This window comes from Carlito syrichta, unplaced genomic scaffold (genome assembly GCF_000164805.1).
Source record: "Carlito syrichta isolate Samal-C Ts95f unplaced genomic scaffold, Tarsius_syrichta-2.0.1 Scaffold312300, whole genome shotgun sequence".
Classification (NCBI taxonomy): Eukaryota; Metazoa; Chordata; class Mammalia; order Primates; family Tarsiidae; genus Carlito; species Carlito syrichta.
In genome coordinates, this window is record NW_007256396.1 from 28,686 (window position 1) to 46,409 (window position 17,724).

The following is a 17,724-nucleotide window of genomic DNA, read 5'->3' on the forward strand; positions in this document are numbered from 1 at the left end:
GCCGCTCCTCAATGCATGGTCTGCAGTCTTCACTCACCTGATAAAGCAGAAAATTCTTCCCTTTCCTCCAATAATCTGTTGTTCAGCATGAAAACTCCTTTACCTTTGTCACATGTGACAACTGAAAGAAGAAAATACATTTTTGCTTGTCCTTTTGTGCTATTTCCTGAACCTACAACCTCAAGTACTCAATTTACAGGAAATGTAATTATGGAAAGCTCCCTCTGAAAAAGAAAACTTGTTGTTCTTTCATCACGAATTAGAAAAACTAGTCATGCTTTCGGCTGCCCATGGTATTTATGAGCACAAGCCATGTTCCAGCACATCTCTAGACCTGGGCTGGCTGCTCAGGGTGTTTACCTCCAAAAAAAGCTAAATAGCTTTCTTCTCCTCTAATTTTAAATCCCTGGCATATTGTCCAAGAGACCCCAAAAAATGCAAGTTAATGATAGACATGATAACTTCATTTGTCAAACTTTAAAATGTGGGGCTTAGGAACTTCTGGTTCTGCTCTTGAATTCTGATCTGTAGTTAGGGTAGCTTGCCACCACAGAGGATGATCTCAGAAGGGGATCCCAGAAAAGAAGACCATGAAGAAATAGCCATGAGGTAACCAACAAGTGTGGATTTCCAGAAGCCAAGTTCAGAAAGAGTTCCCCAGAGGAAAGAATGGGCCACAGTAGCAAATGCTGCTGAGAGGACAATGAGGAGGAAGGCTGAGAATTGACACTGAATTAGGCCAGGTGGAGGTGATTGGTGACCTTGACAGAAAGTGAGTCAGTCACTTGACTAAATTGGCCTTCACAGAGACTGAAGAAGAAAGGAAACGGAAGCAATGAATATGGGCAGCTCTTTAGAAGAGTTTGGTTATAAAGGGGAGTAAGAAATGGGGTGGGAATCTCATAGGGCCAACAGAAGGCTTTTTAAAGATGGAGGCTTTACAACATATTTGTATGCTGATGGGAATGATCTAGCAGAGAGGGAGAGATTGAGTATGCAGGAACCAGGGAGGGATCAACAGGACAAATTCCTTGAGTAGGCAAATAATGGAACCTGTACACAAGTGGTGCCTTAGCTAGGAACAGGGACACATCAATGGTAACAGGAGGAAAGACAAGATACATGGACATGGAGGCAGAGAGTTTATAAACTTGATGGTGAGAGGGTTCAGAAGTTCTCCCTTGATTACTTCTAGTTCCTTTGAGCCTCACTTTTCACTTCTGAGGGGAAAATGGGAGCACAATAGTACTTACTCTTACAGGGTTGTTGGCAAGATTAAATGAGCAAATGTTGGTAAGCACATAGCACAGAGCTAAGACGACAGTAAGAATTACTAATAAATGGTAGCTGCCCTTGTATTCTTACTGAAATGTGTAACTCTTTCCATCATATTTCCCATTGTTTCATGTATCCCACCTCTTCCAGAGTCACAACTGAACACTGACATCCACTGCCTAAATTCACTCTCTTTTGCCTCTGCTACCACCACCCCTCCTCAGTTCTCCCCCGGGAAGCCCATAGTGCCTCTCCTACTGCCTCCAACTACACTTCAAGACAAGAAAGTCTGTCAGAAATGCACAGACCTCTAAGGGGTAGAAGCAGCAGCACAGGTATCCCTGCTTTGCTCCCAACTGGGTGACGGATCAGGCCACCTCTATCTGTACAATTGTGAATGTCATCATCTCCAACCCCCATCCAGTACTGAATTTCTGTGGGTAAGCCCAGTTATTCAACCTGCAAATAACCCCATAAGATGTTTGACACCCTAAAAGAAAAAGACCCATCAAGAGTGTGGTGTCACTGGAACATCTCTGATGAATATCTTTGGCGCCATCTGGTGGCACATACTCTGCACATCACCTCCTTTCAGGGAGCCGAAAGCAGTCCTGAATCCAATGAGCAGAAACTCCCTTTATCCCACAACAGGAAACAAGTAGCCCACCTCGAGAATCCATCTAGTTCAGTGCATCTCATACTTGAATGTGCATAGAAATCATCTGGAGATCTTTTGAAATACAGATTCTGACTCAGTAGAACTAAAATGAAAGTGGATTTTGAGGGCAGAGAGTAAAAGGGATGGAGTTATTTGTGAGACCGAGAAATGAGTAGCAGCCATCATGATAAGTAGACTTTGGAGAAAATTATGGACAGAGGATATGTGGGGATTTGAAGGGAAAGTCATACAATGCAATTCTCTTTAATTTCTCTTTAAGTTGTTTAAATAATTATTTAAATTGCTTTTCGGTGCTTTATTGGATGTCAGCTTGACATTTCTTTTAAATGCAATGTGGTGCTGAGCCTGACCACAGTCGAACCCAGCTGTATTCAGGTTAGATGTGGGAAAAGAATAATGGCCAATTGTGATTACTGTTTTGTGAACTCTGTCTCTCAGTCAGGGTCTGTACTGTTGCTTAACATAAAGAGAAAACTTAACATAAAGACTTGTGTGCATTCGCATGTTTATTGCAGCACTATTCACAATAGCAAAAACATGGAACCAACTGTGCTGCCCATTGAAATTGGACTGGATTTTTAAAAGTGCATATACATGATAGAATATTATGCAGCCATAAAGAAGGACAAACATATGGACTTTGCAGCAACTTGGATTTAGAGTCTATAATACTCAGTGATCTATCACAGAAACAAAGAACTGAGTACCACATGTTCTCACGCATAAGCAGACGATGAACATTTACTATAATACTATAAGAAAGGGATTGGCAGTAGCCAGAAACTGCCAGGGGAGGGTGGGGGACACATAACATCAAAAAGGGTACCTGATCTCAAACGACGAGAAGTGGGTACCAAAGGGAGGCCCAAACTTTACCTGTACAATGACCACTTGTATACCTAATCCTGAATTGTACCCCACATCTTTAAAATTAAAAAATTAGAAAAATTTTTAAAAAGAATTATGTGCATTAAAGAATTAAGAGGCTAAAAAAGAAACACTAAGGATCTGCTACTATGCCTGAGGCTGAGGGAATAGAGGGAAGAGGAAGTGGCAGCTAGCTGATGCTGGGCACTGAGGCATGTGCTATGAAGCTAGTTCTCTCTGTGATAGACAAACTGCAAACTAGATTCAACTGCTTACCCAGGAAGAGATTGCTGCTGTGGAGTTGAAGCACCTAGGTTGTAGGGTTGCCAGATTTAGCAAAACCAAAATGCAGGATGCCCAGTTCAATTTCAATGTGAAATAACTAACAAATTTTTAGACTATTTATGCATGGGAGATACTTAAATTCAAATTATATTAAGTGTCTTACATTTACCTGGCAATTCTACAAGACTGGGGTAATGACAGGAAAAAGCATCCTTTCCCCTCATCTAGCACCTTCTTTTGGCAGAGCCTAGCTTTAGAGCCAGTTGGCAAAGATGAAAACTGGTTTGCAAGCAAAGGGTGAATAGGAAGCTAGGGAACAATTACCCAATAATTGGCTAGTCCACTCTTTTAGCTATTCAGCATCCATATACATGGGTCTACACATTTGTACTTCCACACAACAAAAACAACTCTAATGAATACCTAACCAAATGCAACCATCTTTTGAACAGATGAAGACATTCTCACCTTCTCCCCAAAATGGGAAGAGACAGTCTCAATAGTCATTGTATTCATCTCTGTAAGACAGTTACCTATTTCTGGGCAGGATTAAGGACACATAGAATTTAATCACAGTCACATTTGAAAATATTGTTACCTAAAGACTAACGTGTGGAATTAAACTCCAAGCCAGGCTCAGTGGCTCAGCCTGTAATCCTGCACCTTTGGAAGGCTGAGGTGAGAGGATTGCCTGAGCCCGCGGGTTCGAGACCTGCCTAGGCAACTTGGCTAGACCTCATCTCTACAATAAATCAAAAATTAGCCGGGCGTGGTACCGCACGCCTGTAGTTCCAGATACTTGGAAGACTGAGGCAGAAGGATCACTGGAGGCCAGCAGGTTGAGGCTGCAGGGGCCGGGAGTGGCCACTGCACTCCAGTCTGGACAACAGAGTGAGACTCCAACTCAAAAAAAAACAACAACAAACAAACAAAAAAACTCCAACAAAAGTTATCTAAAGAAATAAGGAGACGAATGGAGAAGTTAGCTAATTTACACCATTATATACAGTCACATAATAATCAAGGAAGACAATATGCATGACTGCTACATTCCTTATTTCTGTAACCAGTCATGGGGTCACAGTTGATATGTATAAATTTCTTCCTCAACTTCCCATTCCTTTTTTTGTTGCCCTCAGACAGGACCTTAGATGGCCAGGATTCTTTACCCATAGGATGACCCAAAGCTTCATTTCTGAAGGCCCTGAATCCTCAGTAGTCCTGACTCTCCTTGGTTGCAATAGGTATTCATTAATATTTACTATTGAGCCGGGCTCGGTGGCTCAGCCTGTAATCCCGCGCCTTTGGTAGGCTGAGGTGAGTGGATTGCCTGAGCCCGCGGGTTCGAGACCCGCCTGGGCAGCGAGACCTCATCTCTACAATAAATAAATAAAAAAAAAAATCAGCTGGGCGTGGTAGCGCATGCCTGTAATTCCGGCTACTTGGAAGGCTGAGGCGGAAGGATCGCCGGAGCCCAGCAGGTCGAGGCTGCGGTGGCCGGGAGCGGCCACTGCACTCCAGTCTGGGTGACAGAGTGAGACTCCAACTCAAAAAAAAAAAAAAATATTTACTATTGAAGCGTAGACCTACTAAGATACACCCCAAAATATCCGTTAGGCTTCAAACATAATCCTTCCTGTCCCCAGTGTCACTTTTCAGGGTGAATCACCACACCAGAGCCCCAGCTGACCAAGTAACAGCCTCAACTCCCAATTCAACAGAACCATGAGGTAAATCCTAATGGAAGTGTTTCTCTCTTGGGAAACAAGAAGCAAACATTTTGCAAGCAAGTTATTAGGTGAAATGGTAAGAAGAGCCACTCCCATTTCTATCCCTTGATTTCCAAACCCATGGATTCTGGCTATGGGAGGAAGAACACAATGTATTGTTTGCTAAGTCACGTTACATATAATGCATATATATGCATCCTATAAGACAGAAGCTCATCATTTCCATAGGGTGTTGCCTCAAATCAAGTCTTTTTTAATTTTAAATATGTGGGGTACAGTTCAGGGTTAGGTACATAAGTGGTCATTGTACAGGTAAAGTTTGTGTACTATTATTGATGTAATATGCCCCCTTCCCTCTCCTGGCAGTGTCCCACTACTGCCAATCCCTTTCTTATAGTATTATAATACATGTTCAGGGTCTGCTTATGAGTGAGTACTTATAGTACTCAATCCCTGGTTTCTGTGATATATCACTGAGTATTATAGACTCTAATTCCATCCAAGTTGCTGTGAAATTCATAATTTTGTTTTTCTTTATGGCTGCATAATATTCCATCATGTAAATGTACCACATTTTCTTTATCCAGTCCAATTTTGATGAGTACCATGGTTGGTTTCATCTTTTTGCTAGTGTGAATAATGCTGCAATAAACATGATGTGAAGGTATCTTTTTTAGAGAGTGATTTGAGTTCCTGCAGGTATACTCCCAGAGGGGGATGGCTAGGTCATATGGAAGGTTTATTTTTAGATCTTTTTGAAATTGCCACACTGATTTCCACAGAGGTTGCAGTAGTTTACACTCCCACCAATAGTGTAGAAGTGTTTCATTTTCCCCACAACAGATGCTGGAGTGGTCCAGCATCTGTTGTTTGTTGAGTTATTGACGATGGCCATCCTGACTAGCATTAGATGGTATCTCAGTGTGGTTTTAATTTGCATTTCTTTGATGATTAGTGAGGCTGAGCATTTTTCCATGTATCTATTGGCTGTTCATATGTCTTCTTCTGAGAAGTGTCTAATGATATCTTTTGCCCTTTTAGTAGGGTTGTTTTTTTCCTTTCAGCACATTTTAATTCCTTGTAGATCGTGGATGTTAGACCTTTGTCAGATTTGGTAAATATTTTTTCCCATTCTGTGGACTGTCTCCCCACTCTCTTGATAGTTTCTTTTGCTTTGCAGAAACTTTTCAGTTTGATAAGGTCCCATTTGTCTATCTTCCATGGTGTTTGCTTTTGGAGAGTTGATTAGGAATTGTTTGCCTATCCCAATTTTCCTAAGGGTATTTCCTATGTTTTCTTCTAGGATTCTTATAGTTTGAGATTTTACATTTAGGTCTTTGCTCCATTTAGAGTTGATTCCTGTGTATTGTGATAGGTAGGGGTCCTATTTCAGTCTCCTGCATGTGGTCAGCCAGTTTTCCCAGCACCACTTACTGAATAGGTTCTCTCCCCAGTGGTTATTTGTAAAGGCTTTGTCAGAGATGAGTTGGCTGAAAAACAGGTTTTGCTTCCAGAATCTCTATCCTGTTCCATTGGCCTATATACCTGCTCTTGTACCAATACCAGGCTGTTTTGGTTATTGTAGCCTTATAGTAGAGTTTGAAGTCTGGATGTATGATACCTCCAGCTTTGTTTCTTTTGCTGAGGATTATTTTGGCTATTTGTGGTCGTGTATGTTTCCATATGAATTTCTATATTGTCATTTCCAGGTCAGAGAAGAATGATGGTAATTTCGTGGGTATTGCATTGAATCTGTAGATTGCCTTTGGTAGGATGGACATCTTAAAAATGTTGATTTTTTCCAGTCGATGAGAATGGAATATTTTTCCATTTGTGTGTGTCTTCTTTTATTTATTTGAGCAGTGTTTTGTAGTTTTCACTGTAAAGATCTTTCACTTCTCTGGTTAGGAAGATGTCAAGGTGTTTCATTTTGTTTGTGGCTATTGTGAATAGGATCGTGCTTTTTATTGGAGTTTCTGTCTGTTTGTTGTTGGTGTATAGGAATGTGCCTGTCCTTTGTACATTTATTTTATACTCTGAGAGTTTGCCAAATTCAAGTGCAAGGAGGTTTTTGACAGATTCTCTTGGGTTTTCAAGGTATAGGATCATTTCATACACAAAGGATAACTTAACCTCCTTTTTTCCTATTTGGATACTACTGATTTCCTTCTCTTGTCTTATTGCTGTAGCTAGGACTTCCAACACTGTGTTGAATAGGAGGGGTAAGAGTGGGCATCCTTGTCTTGTTCTGGTTTTCAGGGGAAATGGTTCAAATTTCTGTCTGTTTAGCAATATGTTAGCTGTGAGTTTATTATAGATGGCAATAAACTACTATAATGGCAAAATTACTATTTTGAGGTATGTTCCACCTGTGCCTAGGTGTTCAAGGGTTTTTATCAAGAAAGGATGCTGGATTTTATCAAAAGCTTTTTCTGCATCTAATTATATAATCACATGGTTCTTGTTTTTACATCTGTTTATGTATTTAATTACATTTATGGTCTTGCAGATGTTGAATCAGCACTGCATCCTGGAGATGAAGCCTACTTGGTCATGGTGGATGATTTTTGAGATGTGTTGTTGGATCCGATTTGCTAGAATCTCATTGAGAATTATGCATCTATGTTCACCAGGGATATTGACCTGTAGTTCTCTTTCTTTGTTGGATCTTTACCTGGTTTGGGTATCAGTGTGATGTTAGTTTTATAAAATGATTTGGGGGAGGGTTCCATCTTTCTCAACTTCTGGAATACTTTCAATAGGATTGATATCAGCTCCTCCTCGTATGTTTTGTAGAATTCTGCTGGAAAGTCAGCCGGTCCAGGGTTTTTGTTGTTGTTGTTGTTGTTGTTGTTTTCTTATGACTGAGTCAATTTCCTGGGTTGTAAGTGATCTATTTAGGGTCTCATTTTCTTCTTGTTTCAACCTTGGGAGGTTGTGTGATGTCAGAAAGTCCTTCATTTCATTTAGGTTTTCAAGTTTGTTTCCATATACATGTACAAAGTAATCTCTGATAATCTTTTGTGTTTCTTCGGGGTCAATTGTGACTTGATCTTTTGCATTTCTGATTGTGTTTATTTGGGCTTTTTCTCTCTTTTTCTTGGTGATTCTGGCTAGGGGGCCCATCTATCTTGTTTATCCTTTCAAAGAGCCAGCTTTTTGTTTCATTGAATTTTTTTCTATTATATTTTTGTCTTCTATGTCCTGTATTTGGGCTTTTATTTTGGTGATCTGGATTCTTCTGCTGAAGTTAGGGTTTGATGGTCTTGTTTTTCCAGCTCCCTTAGGTGATTTGTTAGGCTGTTAACTTGTGATCTTTCTTCATGTGTGTTCATAGAGATACGAATTCCCCTCTTAGTACTAGGGGCATCCTAGGGGTTTTGGTAAGATGTTTCTTTGTTTTCATTTGTTTCCAGGAATCTTTTCAAATCAAGTCTTAAGTCTTCAGTAGGCCATTCTATTGATCTACTAGGTCAGCTACTCCTGAGTGGGTTGAGTCCATGTTAAGACCAGTGAATTGTATGGGCATGAGCTTATTGTTACACTTCTTTTACTGTGAAATGAATTCCTTAATTAGAAGTCTTGTTGCTTGGAATATATCCGAATGGTGAATAGGCATTCCAGACATCCACAGATGATGGTGCTGGCAGAAACATTATAGAAAAGGATCAACATCCATATCCAGAATATGTGTCTATTTCAGTGAGGACAGATGTCTTTCCTGGCTAGGATGGCAAGAGCCTAATGTAATCATCGTGCTACCAGATGGATGCTCCCTCCAGGGAATGGTACCATATCAGGAGCCCAACATAGTCCCTGCCATTTACAGGTTACTCATTCAGCAGTAGCATTAACAGGTCAGTCTTGGTGAGAGGAAGCCTCCATGCATAACTTCCATCCTTACCACCATGGCTACTTTATACATAAGCACATTGAGCAAACTTTGAGTAGCTGGAGAAAAATGCTGTCTGACATACACAGGTCATGCCATTTTGTCCACCTGATTATTGATAGCCTATTTTCATCATGCCCTTGGGTGATCTTTCCTATGGGGCACAAATATCCTTACAGGCTGTACCTATCCCAAGAAGTCCATCCTCCCACTCCTTCCCCAGATCAGTCTTCTCATCACTTATCTTACCATTTTGTTCTTTCCAAGCCTGACCATCCAGCTAAACCCTTAGCAACTGCCCATGAATCAGTGTAGATCTAGCTATTTCTTGGACCAAAGTGAACAGCCAGATTACCACTCAAAGTCTGGTCCATTGTCCTTCAACATTGCCCTTTAGGACCACCTTTTACTGAGGGTGTGATGCTACAACCTTACACTTGGTGCCAGCATATCATTAAAAACAACTTGTAAGCCAAATCTGAGTTTTTTTCTCCTTGGTCAGCTGGTCTTAAGGAATTCCCAATGAGGCCTGAGATGTAGATTGAGGGAGAGAAATTCATGAAGCAATAGCTCAAATGAGTCTCAGCCACCTACTCATGCAACATATTGGTCCCTTCCAGATATACCCAAGCCATTTGATGATCGTGTGCTACCAGGCATACCTAGCCTTATGGCTTGGTGGATACGATGGGCCACATGGTCACTTAGTGTCTCATGGCCAGGTTGTGTTCTCATTTTTCATATGTTTTTATCTATTTATCCCTTTAAAAAACTGTATTAGGCTTAAACTTCTTTTTGTCTTCTATTATATTTATCCCTGTCATTTTCTTTATGAATGATGCTGGTAGCAACACCTGGCTATCTAATCTCTCACGGGGCCAATTAATTAAGAAATCAGGAGCTGTTTCTCAAAAGAAAAATAAGTATCTGCAAAAGAGAGTGTGGATTCATACCAAAACTTGCATGCCTACTCACTTAAGGGCTAAAGAAAGTTGCTTGTTCCTCCACAGGCTCTAGGTGTGGGGAACTCTACTAAGGGTCTTCTCTTGGGAGTTAGGGGCCTGTGGCCAGAAGTTGATCTCACCTCACTCTGTTGCAGGCACAGCCTCCGTTGCTGTGGCAGGGATTCTGGCTGCTCTGAGAATCACCAAGAACAAACTCTCCAATCATGTGTTTGTTTTCCAAGGTGCAGGTGAGGTAGGTGCTATTGAGGATTTCTTCTGTTGCTCCAGTAGGAGACTAAGAATGGGTGGAGATGTATCAAGGAGAGGGGATTTTCTCCAGTTCTGAGAAGAGGAAGCACTACAGACATACTGTGATCATTACAGCTACCTAGGCCCCAACATTTTGGTGTCTCAAGGCAAGGACTTAACTGGGCTTCCTGGGAGGTGGGGATAAGAAGAGGGGCTTATTTTGATAAGACATCAGATAAATGCTGAGTGCCTGTTTGCTCTGTTTCTGAACATCTGCCTTATGGTACCTCTCAGGCAGCCATGGGCATCGCTCACCTCCTTGTCATGGCCCTAGAGAAAGAAGGTGTACCAAAGGCAGAGGCTATGAGGAAGATCTGGATGGTGGACTCCAAGGGGCTCATTGTCAAGGTACTGTCAGCCAGGAGACCTGGAGGTTTTCTGACACCTACAGCTCCCAGGAACTGGACTGGAAGAGATCTCCCGGGGGCAGACAGCTCAGACAGAATGGAGAGCAAAGGAAGGGTCATGGCCTAAGCTCCAGTGCAAAAGATTTGCCCCAAAGTAGCCTTCATTGCTCTTGTCTACCTTTGAATATGTGTGTGTGTGTGTGTGTGTGTGTGTGTGTGTGTGTGTGTGTGTGTGTGTGTGTGTCCCCTCCAGCCTTATCCCCCACACTTCCTGCCTTACGCTAACCTTCAGTCATTTTTAGATCATAGTTCTATAAAAGTAGCATACTCTCTCTCTTCCACACCCCTCACCTCCACACCCCAGTCAGCATTTTGTGCTTCTGACTGAAATGCTCTGCTCCGATTCTCTACCCTCAACTCCTTCCAGGTTTCCTCCAAATCTGTTGATGGAGTTCAAATGCTACCTCCTCCAAGAAGCTCATTTCCTGCATCTGTGCTCACATAGACCTCCACACTCCATACATTGCACTTAACATATTAAAGAGGCAGTTGCCTCTTGTCCGTCTCCCCACTTGATTATAGCGACTTAATATCAATACCTGGCACATGATAAGTACATAATTAATGTATGAAGTATGAATGAAAGAATGAATGAGAGAGAAAAAGCTTCTGACTAGCCTGTGCTAAGGGACACAACTGAAGAACTGCATTCAGAACACTGTGCTTTAATCCCCAGAATTCCACTAATATAGAATGTCAATGAGAAATGAAAAATGCTGACAGAGATAGAAACAGGGGAAGTATATGGGACCACTTACTGAGAATAGCAGAGACCGTCAGCAGAAGTTGACCATCCTGTTGCTCCACATGGAGCTAGATGACTGCTGGAAGAGATGTAGGCTTGGAGATGCCTCCTCCCACCCCATGTCACTCCAGAGCATAAGCTGTCCACAGACATAGGCTACCAAAGGCTGCCAGTCTTCCTCCAGCCCATCTTTCAACTTCATTTTGTTCACCCCTTCAAGCTTACTCCTAGCCAAGCCAGGCTCCATGCCAGCCTGTCACCCACCAACTTCTATTTAAAGAAATAGAAGGAATCTGGAGCTGGCTGGGCACAGCTAGCCACTCTAAGCCTTTCCTGGAGCTCAGTTTAATGTTATTCACAGGAAGATTATTGGCTGTTGTAAATACATTCAAATAAACTCTCTCACTGGGCAGCCCAGGTCCCATCCCTCAACTGGGCCTGGGTACTGAACACCTTGGGGTCAAGGATCTTGGTTAAACTCAGGCATTTCCTGTGAGCCTTTTCCCTGTACTAACCCAGGAAGCCATGACCCTACAGCTCAAATAAATTCTTTATGAATACTTGGGTTCCACCTTAGGTTCTGCCCGGAAATCTGATACAAGAATGGGGTCCCAGGCTTCTGACAGCTCGGAACAAAGCATTAGGGCTCAGCAGGGAATGCTCTCAGAGTTTCTAAATGTATCCATACTCCTGCGGAACAGTCCCTCCCCACCACAGCTGCTTCCTGTCCCTTCTTTTCCTTCAGGGGAGGAGCCACTTGAACCATGAGAAGGAAATGTTTGCCCAAGACCATCCTGAAGTGAAGTCCCTGGAGGAGGTGGTGAGGCTGGTGAAGCCCACAGCAATCATAGGTGCGAAGAGAAAGGCAACCCACTGTCCAGCCCAGCTAACCCTCTTGACTTGCAGATGGAGAGACTGAGGCTCAGCCAGGAGGCATAAGTAATCCATGGAAACACAGCTCTTTCCTCTGTCTCTTGTTCAATTCAATGCCACAAACTTTTGAGTGACTGCTGCATAAAAAACAGAATTTAAGCACCAGTGTTAGGGCTTAGTGGTGAAGAATTGTAAAGTGCAATGGAAAAGAGCAGGTCTGGTCTCTCTAACCAGAAGAATACTCTTCCCCAAGACAGGACCTCTGGCATCTCTCCCTGTACTGGGGGAGTAGCCCATTCTCAATGGCAATGCCCAGGAATGCTTTCACAGGTGCACCTTAACTGGCAGGGACCTAAGGTAGACCAGTTGTCTCTTGGAGAGGAACAGGAGGTCTCAGGCACTCAAGCAAAAAGACTTTCTCCTTCTGTTCCCTCAATCCCTATGGCATATGCCATCCCTAGGACTCCAGAGTCTTTCATGGTGGGCCTAGTTCCTCCCAAAACCACCAGCAGAAGAAGAATGGGTTGTTTATAAAGAGTAGGCATCCCCACTACCCCCCTTTTCCCTGTAGGTGTTGCCGCCATCGCAGGAGCCTTCACGGAGCAGATTCTGAGGGACATGTCCTCCTTCCACGAGCGGCCAATCATCTTTGCCCTGAGCAACCCCACCAGCAAGGCCGAGTGCACGGCTGAGAAGTGCTACCGGGTCACCGAGGTCAGCGGGGAGTCCTTCCTTCCCCCAGCTGAAAGGACATAGTAACAATAACTATGAGTAACCCTGTGAGGGTGAAAAAAATCCTCACATCACTGTGGAACACATTGAGGTCCAGAAAGATGAAGTCACTTGCACAAGGTCACAGAGCTAATAAGGCCTAGAGCTGGCCCTCAAACCCAAGTCTGGTTCCAAAGCCCAAGATCTTACCTTTGTGCTATAATGCTCAAGGATCCCCCTAAAAAACATAGAGCTTTGACCAGAACATAGAACCTGAGGCACTTGGATACTCTAGGCTACTTCCATACCTGTCACATCCTGGGCTGGCTTTCCCAGGAAGTGACAGGTAAAAAAGGTACTGTGAACTCCATCACCTTTCAGTGGTTTCTTGGCTACCAGTTACCTCAGGTGGGGGTTGAGCTTTCTGTCAAATGAACAGTGTGCTTTAAGTATTGCTATGGTCTCAGCATAATGCTGCACATTTGAGAGCGAATGAAGAAGGGTCCAACATTTGGGAAATAAGAATAGGCTACCATTACTGCTCCAATCCAATCTTCAGGCTCCATCTCGAATTTTCTTCCTGCCTCCAGGGCCGAGGGATTTTTGCCAGCGGAAGTCCTTTTAAGAGTGTGACTCTGGAAGACGGCAAGACCTTCATTCCTGGGCAGGGAAACAATGCTTACGTGTTCCCTGGGGTGGCACTGGGAGTCATCGCCGGCAGGATCCGGCACATCCCAGATGATATCTTCCTCCTGACAGCAGAGGTATCATTGTCCCTACTCCCTTGAGTGCTTCCGGTAGGGCCTGTGGGTCAACACTAGGTCCTATACCAGACCTCTAAAGATTCTTCCTCTCTTGTCTCTTCTACCCACCTGCCCCAATCCTGGCAATGGATCCCCAAGTGCTTGACCCTCCAAGCATCTCTCAGGGTCACCTTGAGGCTTGACCTCTTCAATCACACATAGGGTTATTGAGGGGGGATGGGGAATAGTCATTGGGAGGGGGTGTTGGCAAGAGGCACTGCCAGCAAGGGTCATACCTCATAGTGCTCCCTGCCTCCCAGCAGTGTCAACGAGATGCCTAGATACTAGACAAAGGTGATGCCACCAAAGCTACCTGAAACTGGAATTTGTGGACCATGATAGGTGGACCGTGATTTACCCAAATCACCAGAGTAAATGACAGTAGTAAGCCGTAAGCCCCACTAGAACCACTTTCTATAAGGGAGGGTGTGGATTATATTCCTAGTTTGCCTCCTTTGAGTACCCAGACCTTGAGTACTGGAATGGGGATGTTGGAGATGTACCTGTTCCAGGTTATCTTGCTAGAAAAGTTCCCAGAAGGGTTCTTTGCTGGACACAATGAAAGCCATGAAATAATTCATTAAGAATGACAGCCTATGTTCATAATGGTTACTGATAACAGTTTCAGTGGCTGACATTACCAAGTGGTTACTAAGTGCCAGGCACTTGGCATTTATCCTCCCTCTGAGGAAACCCAGGCATAGAAATACCTCTGTTAGGATGTTAAGTAATCAAAGCCATATACAAATATTAAATATATTTATAACCAACAGGCTCCAAAGACTCTCTTGTGACTTCTGACATCCTTCTGCATTTTCTCCTCACCATGACACTGGTGAGAGTTGGAAACCAATAAGACATGGGTGTGGCTTCCACACAGCCCTGTCTGGATCCACTTCTATGAGTCCCACAGGGAACTACCCCGTGTACCAGGTCCCTTCTTACTATGTCTGGTCTTTGAGCCATGAGTCTACAAAGCCATACAAATAATGTCCCCCAAAGTCTTTTTAGCTGTACCTAACCCTCTGTACACTACTTATGACTTTGTGCCATAGCTCTCTGTTCCTCTTGTCTGAGTATTCTGTGTTTGTATTTCTTCTTGTGGGTGTAATGGCTATTCTTGTCCTATAGCTGTGGGCAGAGCTGCTTGAAACCCCCATTAGATGAGAAGAATCACTTCCTGCTTGAAGTTGGCCTAAAAGCAAATTCTCCTGTTGTGTAGAGATACAGGTGCTAGAGCCCTTCCTATGTAATTCTGAGAGATATCCATACACCCATCCCCCTAGTGCTGTGAGATAGTTCGACTCCATCATTTCATGAATAATACCCATCAATTACACAAGGAACCTCTTCTGAATCAACTTATTATCCTCTTGCTGTGAGCAAGACAAGGCCTTTCTCCTCTGGGAGCTGACAGGCCTTTAAAGACCTGGCAAATTATATTTCTGAAAAAAGGTGCTTTTAGTTAAGGCAATTTAATTTGAATTTGATTTTCCTATACAAAATTAATATAAGCTTTAAGGAGATTTATAAGCACTGCCTCATTTCATCTTAAAAATTCTATAAAATAGGCATAGAGCTTATTCCTATGTTATAGTCAAGAAAAGTGAGGCACAGAGTTTAAGCCACATGCCCCAGGTACCTGGGCTCGTGAGCCACAGTCCCAGGATGGCCCCAGGCAACAGCAGAGCATGACCAGTGCCCAACATCTTAGAGGTGACCACACATACCACAATGTATCTCTTCACAGGATTACCTTTCTAGATGCAGATCTAGCCATGAAAATCTTACTTCTCTCTAATCAATTCATCTTCTAGACAAAGAAAACACGTTAAAGTACAGATCAGGCCAAGTCTCTCTCTTATTTTCAGACCTTTTATGATTCCTTGGTGCTTACAGGATAAAGTCCAAACTTCTTCGCATGGTTTCCATAAAAAGGGCACTTCATCACCAGGCTCTCCTTTCTTCTCCAGTCTCACTTTAAGTTTCTTCCTACCATCGACCTATCCATTGTGCTGTTTTCAATCCCTTGTCCATGTTTTCTCTTGCTCTCTCTCACCTCCAAGCATTTGCATGTGCTATTTCCTGTCCCCTAATTCATATTTTGTCCTTCAGGTGTTCTCCTATGATACTTCTGGGAAGCCTTTCCCATATCTGGTAGGCAGGACCTTGCCTTCCTCTATATGTCCCCCTCATTGCCCTCATCTACTATAATTTTTATAATTATTTGTTGATTGTCCATGACACCAGTCTCCATAAAGAAAAAGACTATGGCTTCATCAGCATAGAATCCTTCCCCATATGGATCCTCAGCACCTAGACAGAGCTCAGCATTTCACAGAGCTCAGACAATGTTTGAATGAATGGGAATAAGAGTGGGAGAGTGAGAAGGCAAGTCAGAGAAGGCTCATTTCCCTAATGTCTGCAAACTCTGAGGCAAGACCAACTCCTTCGCCTTGTCACTTCTGGGCGACCCAGTTCTCAGAGAGCACCAGAATTTTAAATTTTCCCAAATTTAAATGTGACACCAGAAGATTGGGTAGGAATAGATTCAGAGCCACCACATTAAGGAGACTGATCTTCAAGGCTGGCTGAACACCAGTTCCCGAGGCGGGAGGGTGAGGCTTACAGAGAATGAGGCTTGACCCTCAGAGGCAGGCTCTGAGCCTAGGAGAGAAGGAGTGGGAGGTTCTACACCCAGGATGATATTGCCTAGGGCATTTATTCATGCAAGGCAGAAGACACATTCACTCGGTAGAAGAGAGGCTTTCCCTCAGACGGGAACCAGAGATGGAAGCAAGGAACCTTGAATACAAAGAGATAACACTGCACAGATGGGCTCTCAGGAGGGTACCAAGCATGTGGGAGGAAACTGGGACCCAGGAATTGAGACACCTGGGGACCCCCGTGCAATAGGTTAAACCAACTAAGAGGAAATCCCTTTTGCAAGCGTGAATTTATTCATGTTGATTTTAGTGATTTTTCCTTTAGAATTCAGAGACCCTCATGTTAATTGTATTAAGCCTCAGCCAGTCTCCAGTAGGGAAAGGATGTGTCCTTGCTTAAGCCCATACATTAAGTTCCCCTCAGGGCTATGTGGTGGTAAAGTCAACAGTGAAAACTACAGAGTGTGACCAACTATGTGGGGTGCGGTGAGTCTCTGGGGTAATGGGCTGAGCTTGTTCTGGGAAGACAGAAACTCAGCTTACTCTTCTTGGTTCTCTCCCTCTCCCCAGCAAATTGCCCAGGAGGTTTCTGAGCACCATCTGTCCCAAGGGAGACTGTACCCACCACTCAACACCATCCGAGACGTGTCTCTGAGAATTGCCATCAAAGTAAGACACATCCTACTCCTGTCACATGGGTAGTGAGGCTCAGCCACTTTCTCTGTTACTTTAGGAGGGCTAAGGGGATGCCAGCCTGAGCTCTTTGGGCTATACTACATGCAATCCAGAGACTTGGTAACAAACTCCTGCCTGCAACCTAAGCTCCACCCTCAACACCCACCCAGGCCAGTTCTGGGAAAGCTCCTGGATTTCCCCTCAAACACCAAGCAGAAAGGTCATCAAAGTCCAAGGACCAGAATGTGGGCGAAATTTTTTTTTAATGAATCATAAGTGCCCATTTATAAGAAAGGTCAACTTACTTAGCATCGTGGAAAAAAGCTCAGGCTTTGGGGTGCCAGCTCTGCCCATCAACTGCAGTACAACCTTGACCCAATCACCACACTCCCCTGAGCCTTAGTTTCCTCCTTTTCCAAAGGGTCAATTATTCCTCTCTCCCAGAGTTCTGGAGAAGATTAACAGAGCACTGTAAGAATGTTCCACACCCAGTGCTTGCCTGGCCAGAATAGATCTCATTCTTCTCCCTTCTCTCAAAATGACTGGGCAATGGGGTAATCAGGTTTGTAGAATAGTCCAGACCATGAGACTATGTGGAGATGACGGGTTTTAAAAGAATCAAAACATGGTGCTATAAAGACTATCCCAACACTAATAACTGTTGTGGCTAGATAATGGGCACATGAGAGTTTACTACACTATTATTTCTATTAGTGTACATATTTTACATTTTTTTCATAAGTTTTAAAAATAATTTTAGGAACTGAATTGTTCAACAGCACATTCCCCATGAGTTATCTAGTACAGGATCAAGAATCAGGCCTCAAGACTAACAGTTCAGCTCATGGTGTAGCTTCACCCTG

General features: G+C 43.3%; 1 protein-coding gene across 1 annotated transcript in view; it reads left to right on the forward strand.

The window, feature by feature from the left end:
- Positions 1-17,724, forward strand: part of LOC103272372 (NADP-dependent malic enzyme, mitochondrial-like) — a 30,456-nt gene that overhangs the window by 12,006 nt on the left and 726 nt on the right. The window contains exons 3-8 of the mRNA XM_008069885.1: positions 9,828-9,925; positions 10,216-10,329; positions 11,879-11,984; positions 12,578-12,720; positions 13,308-13,481; positions 16,757-16,855. Of these exons, the coding sequence (XP_008068076.1) occupies positions 9,828-9,925; positions 10,216-10,329; positions 11,879-11,984; positions 12,578-12,720; positions 13,308-13,481; positions 16,757-16,855 (734 nt within the window). The remainder of the gene's footprint in view (positions 1-9,827; positions 9,926-10,215; positions 10,330-11,878; positions 11,985-12,577; positions 12,721-13,307; positions 13,482-16,756; positions 16,856-17,724) is intronic.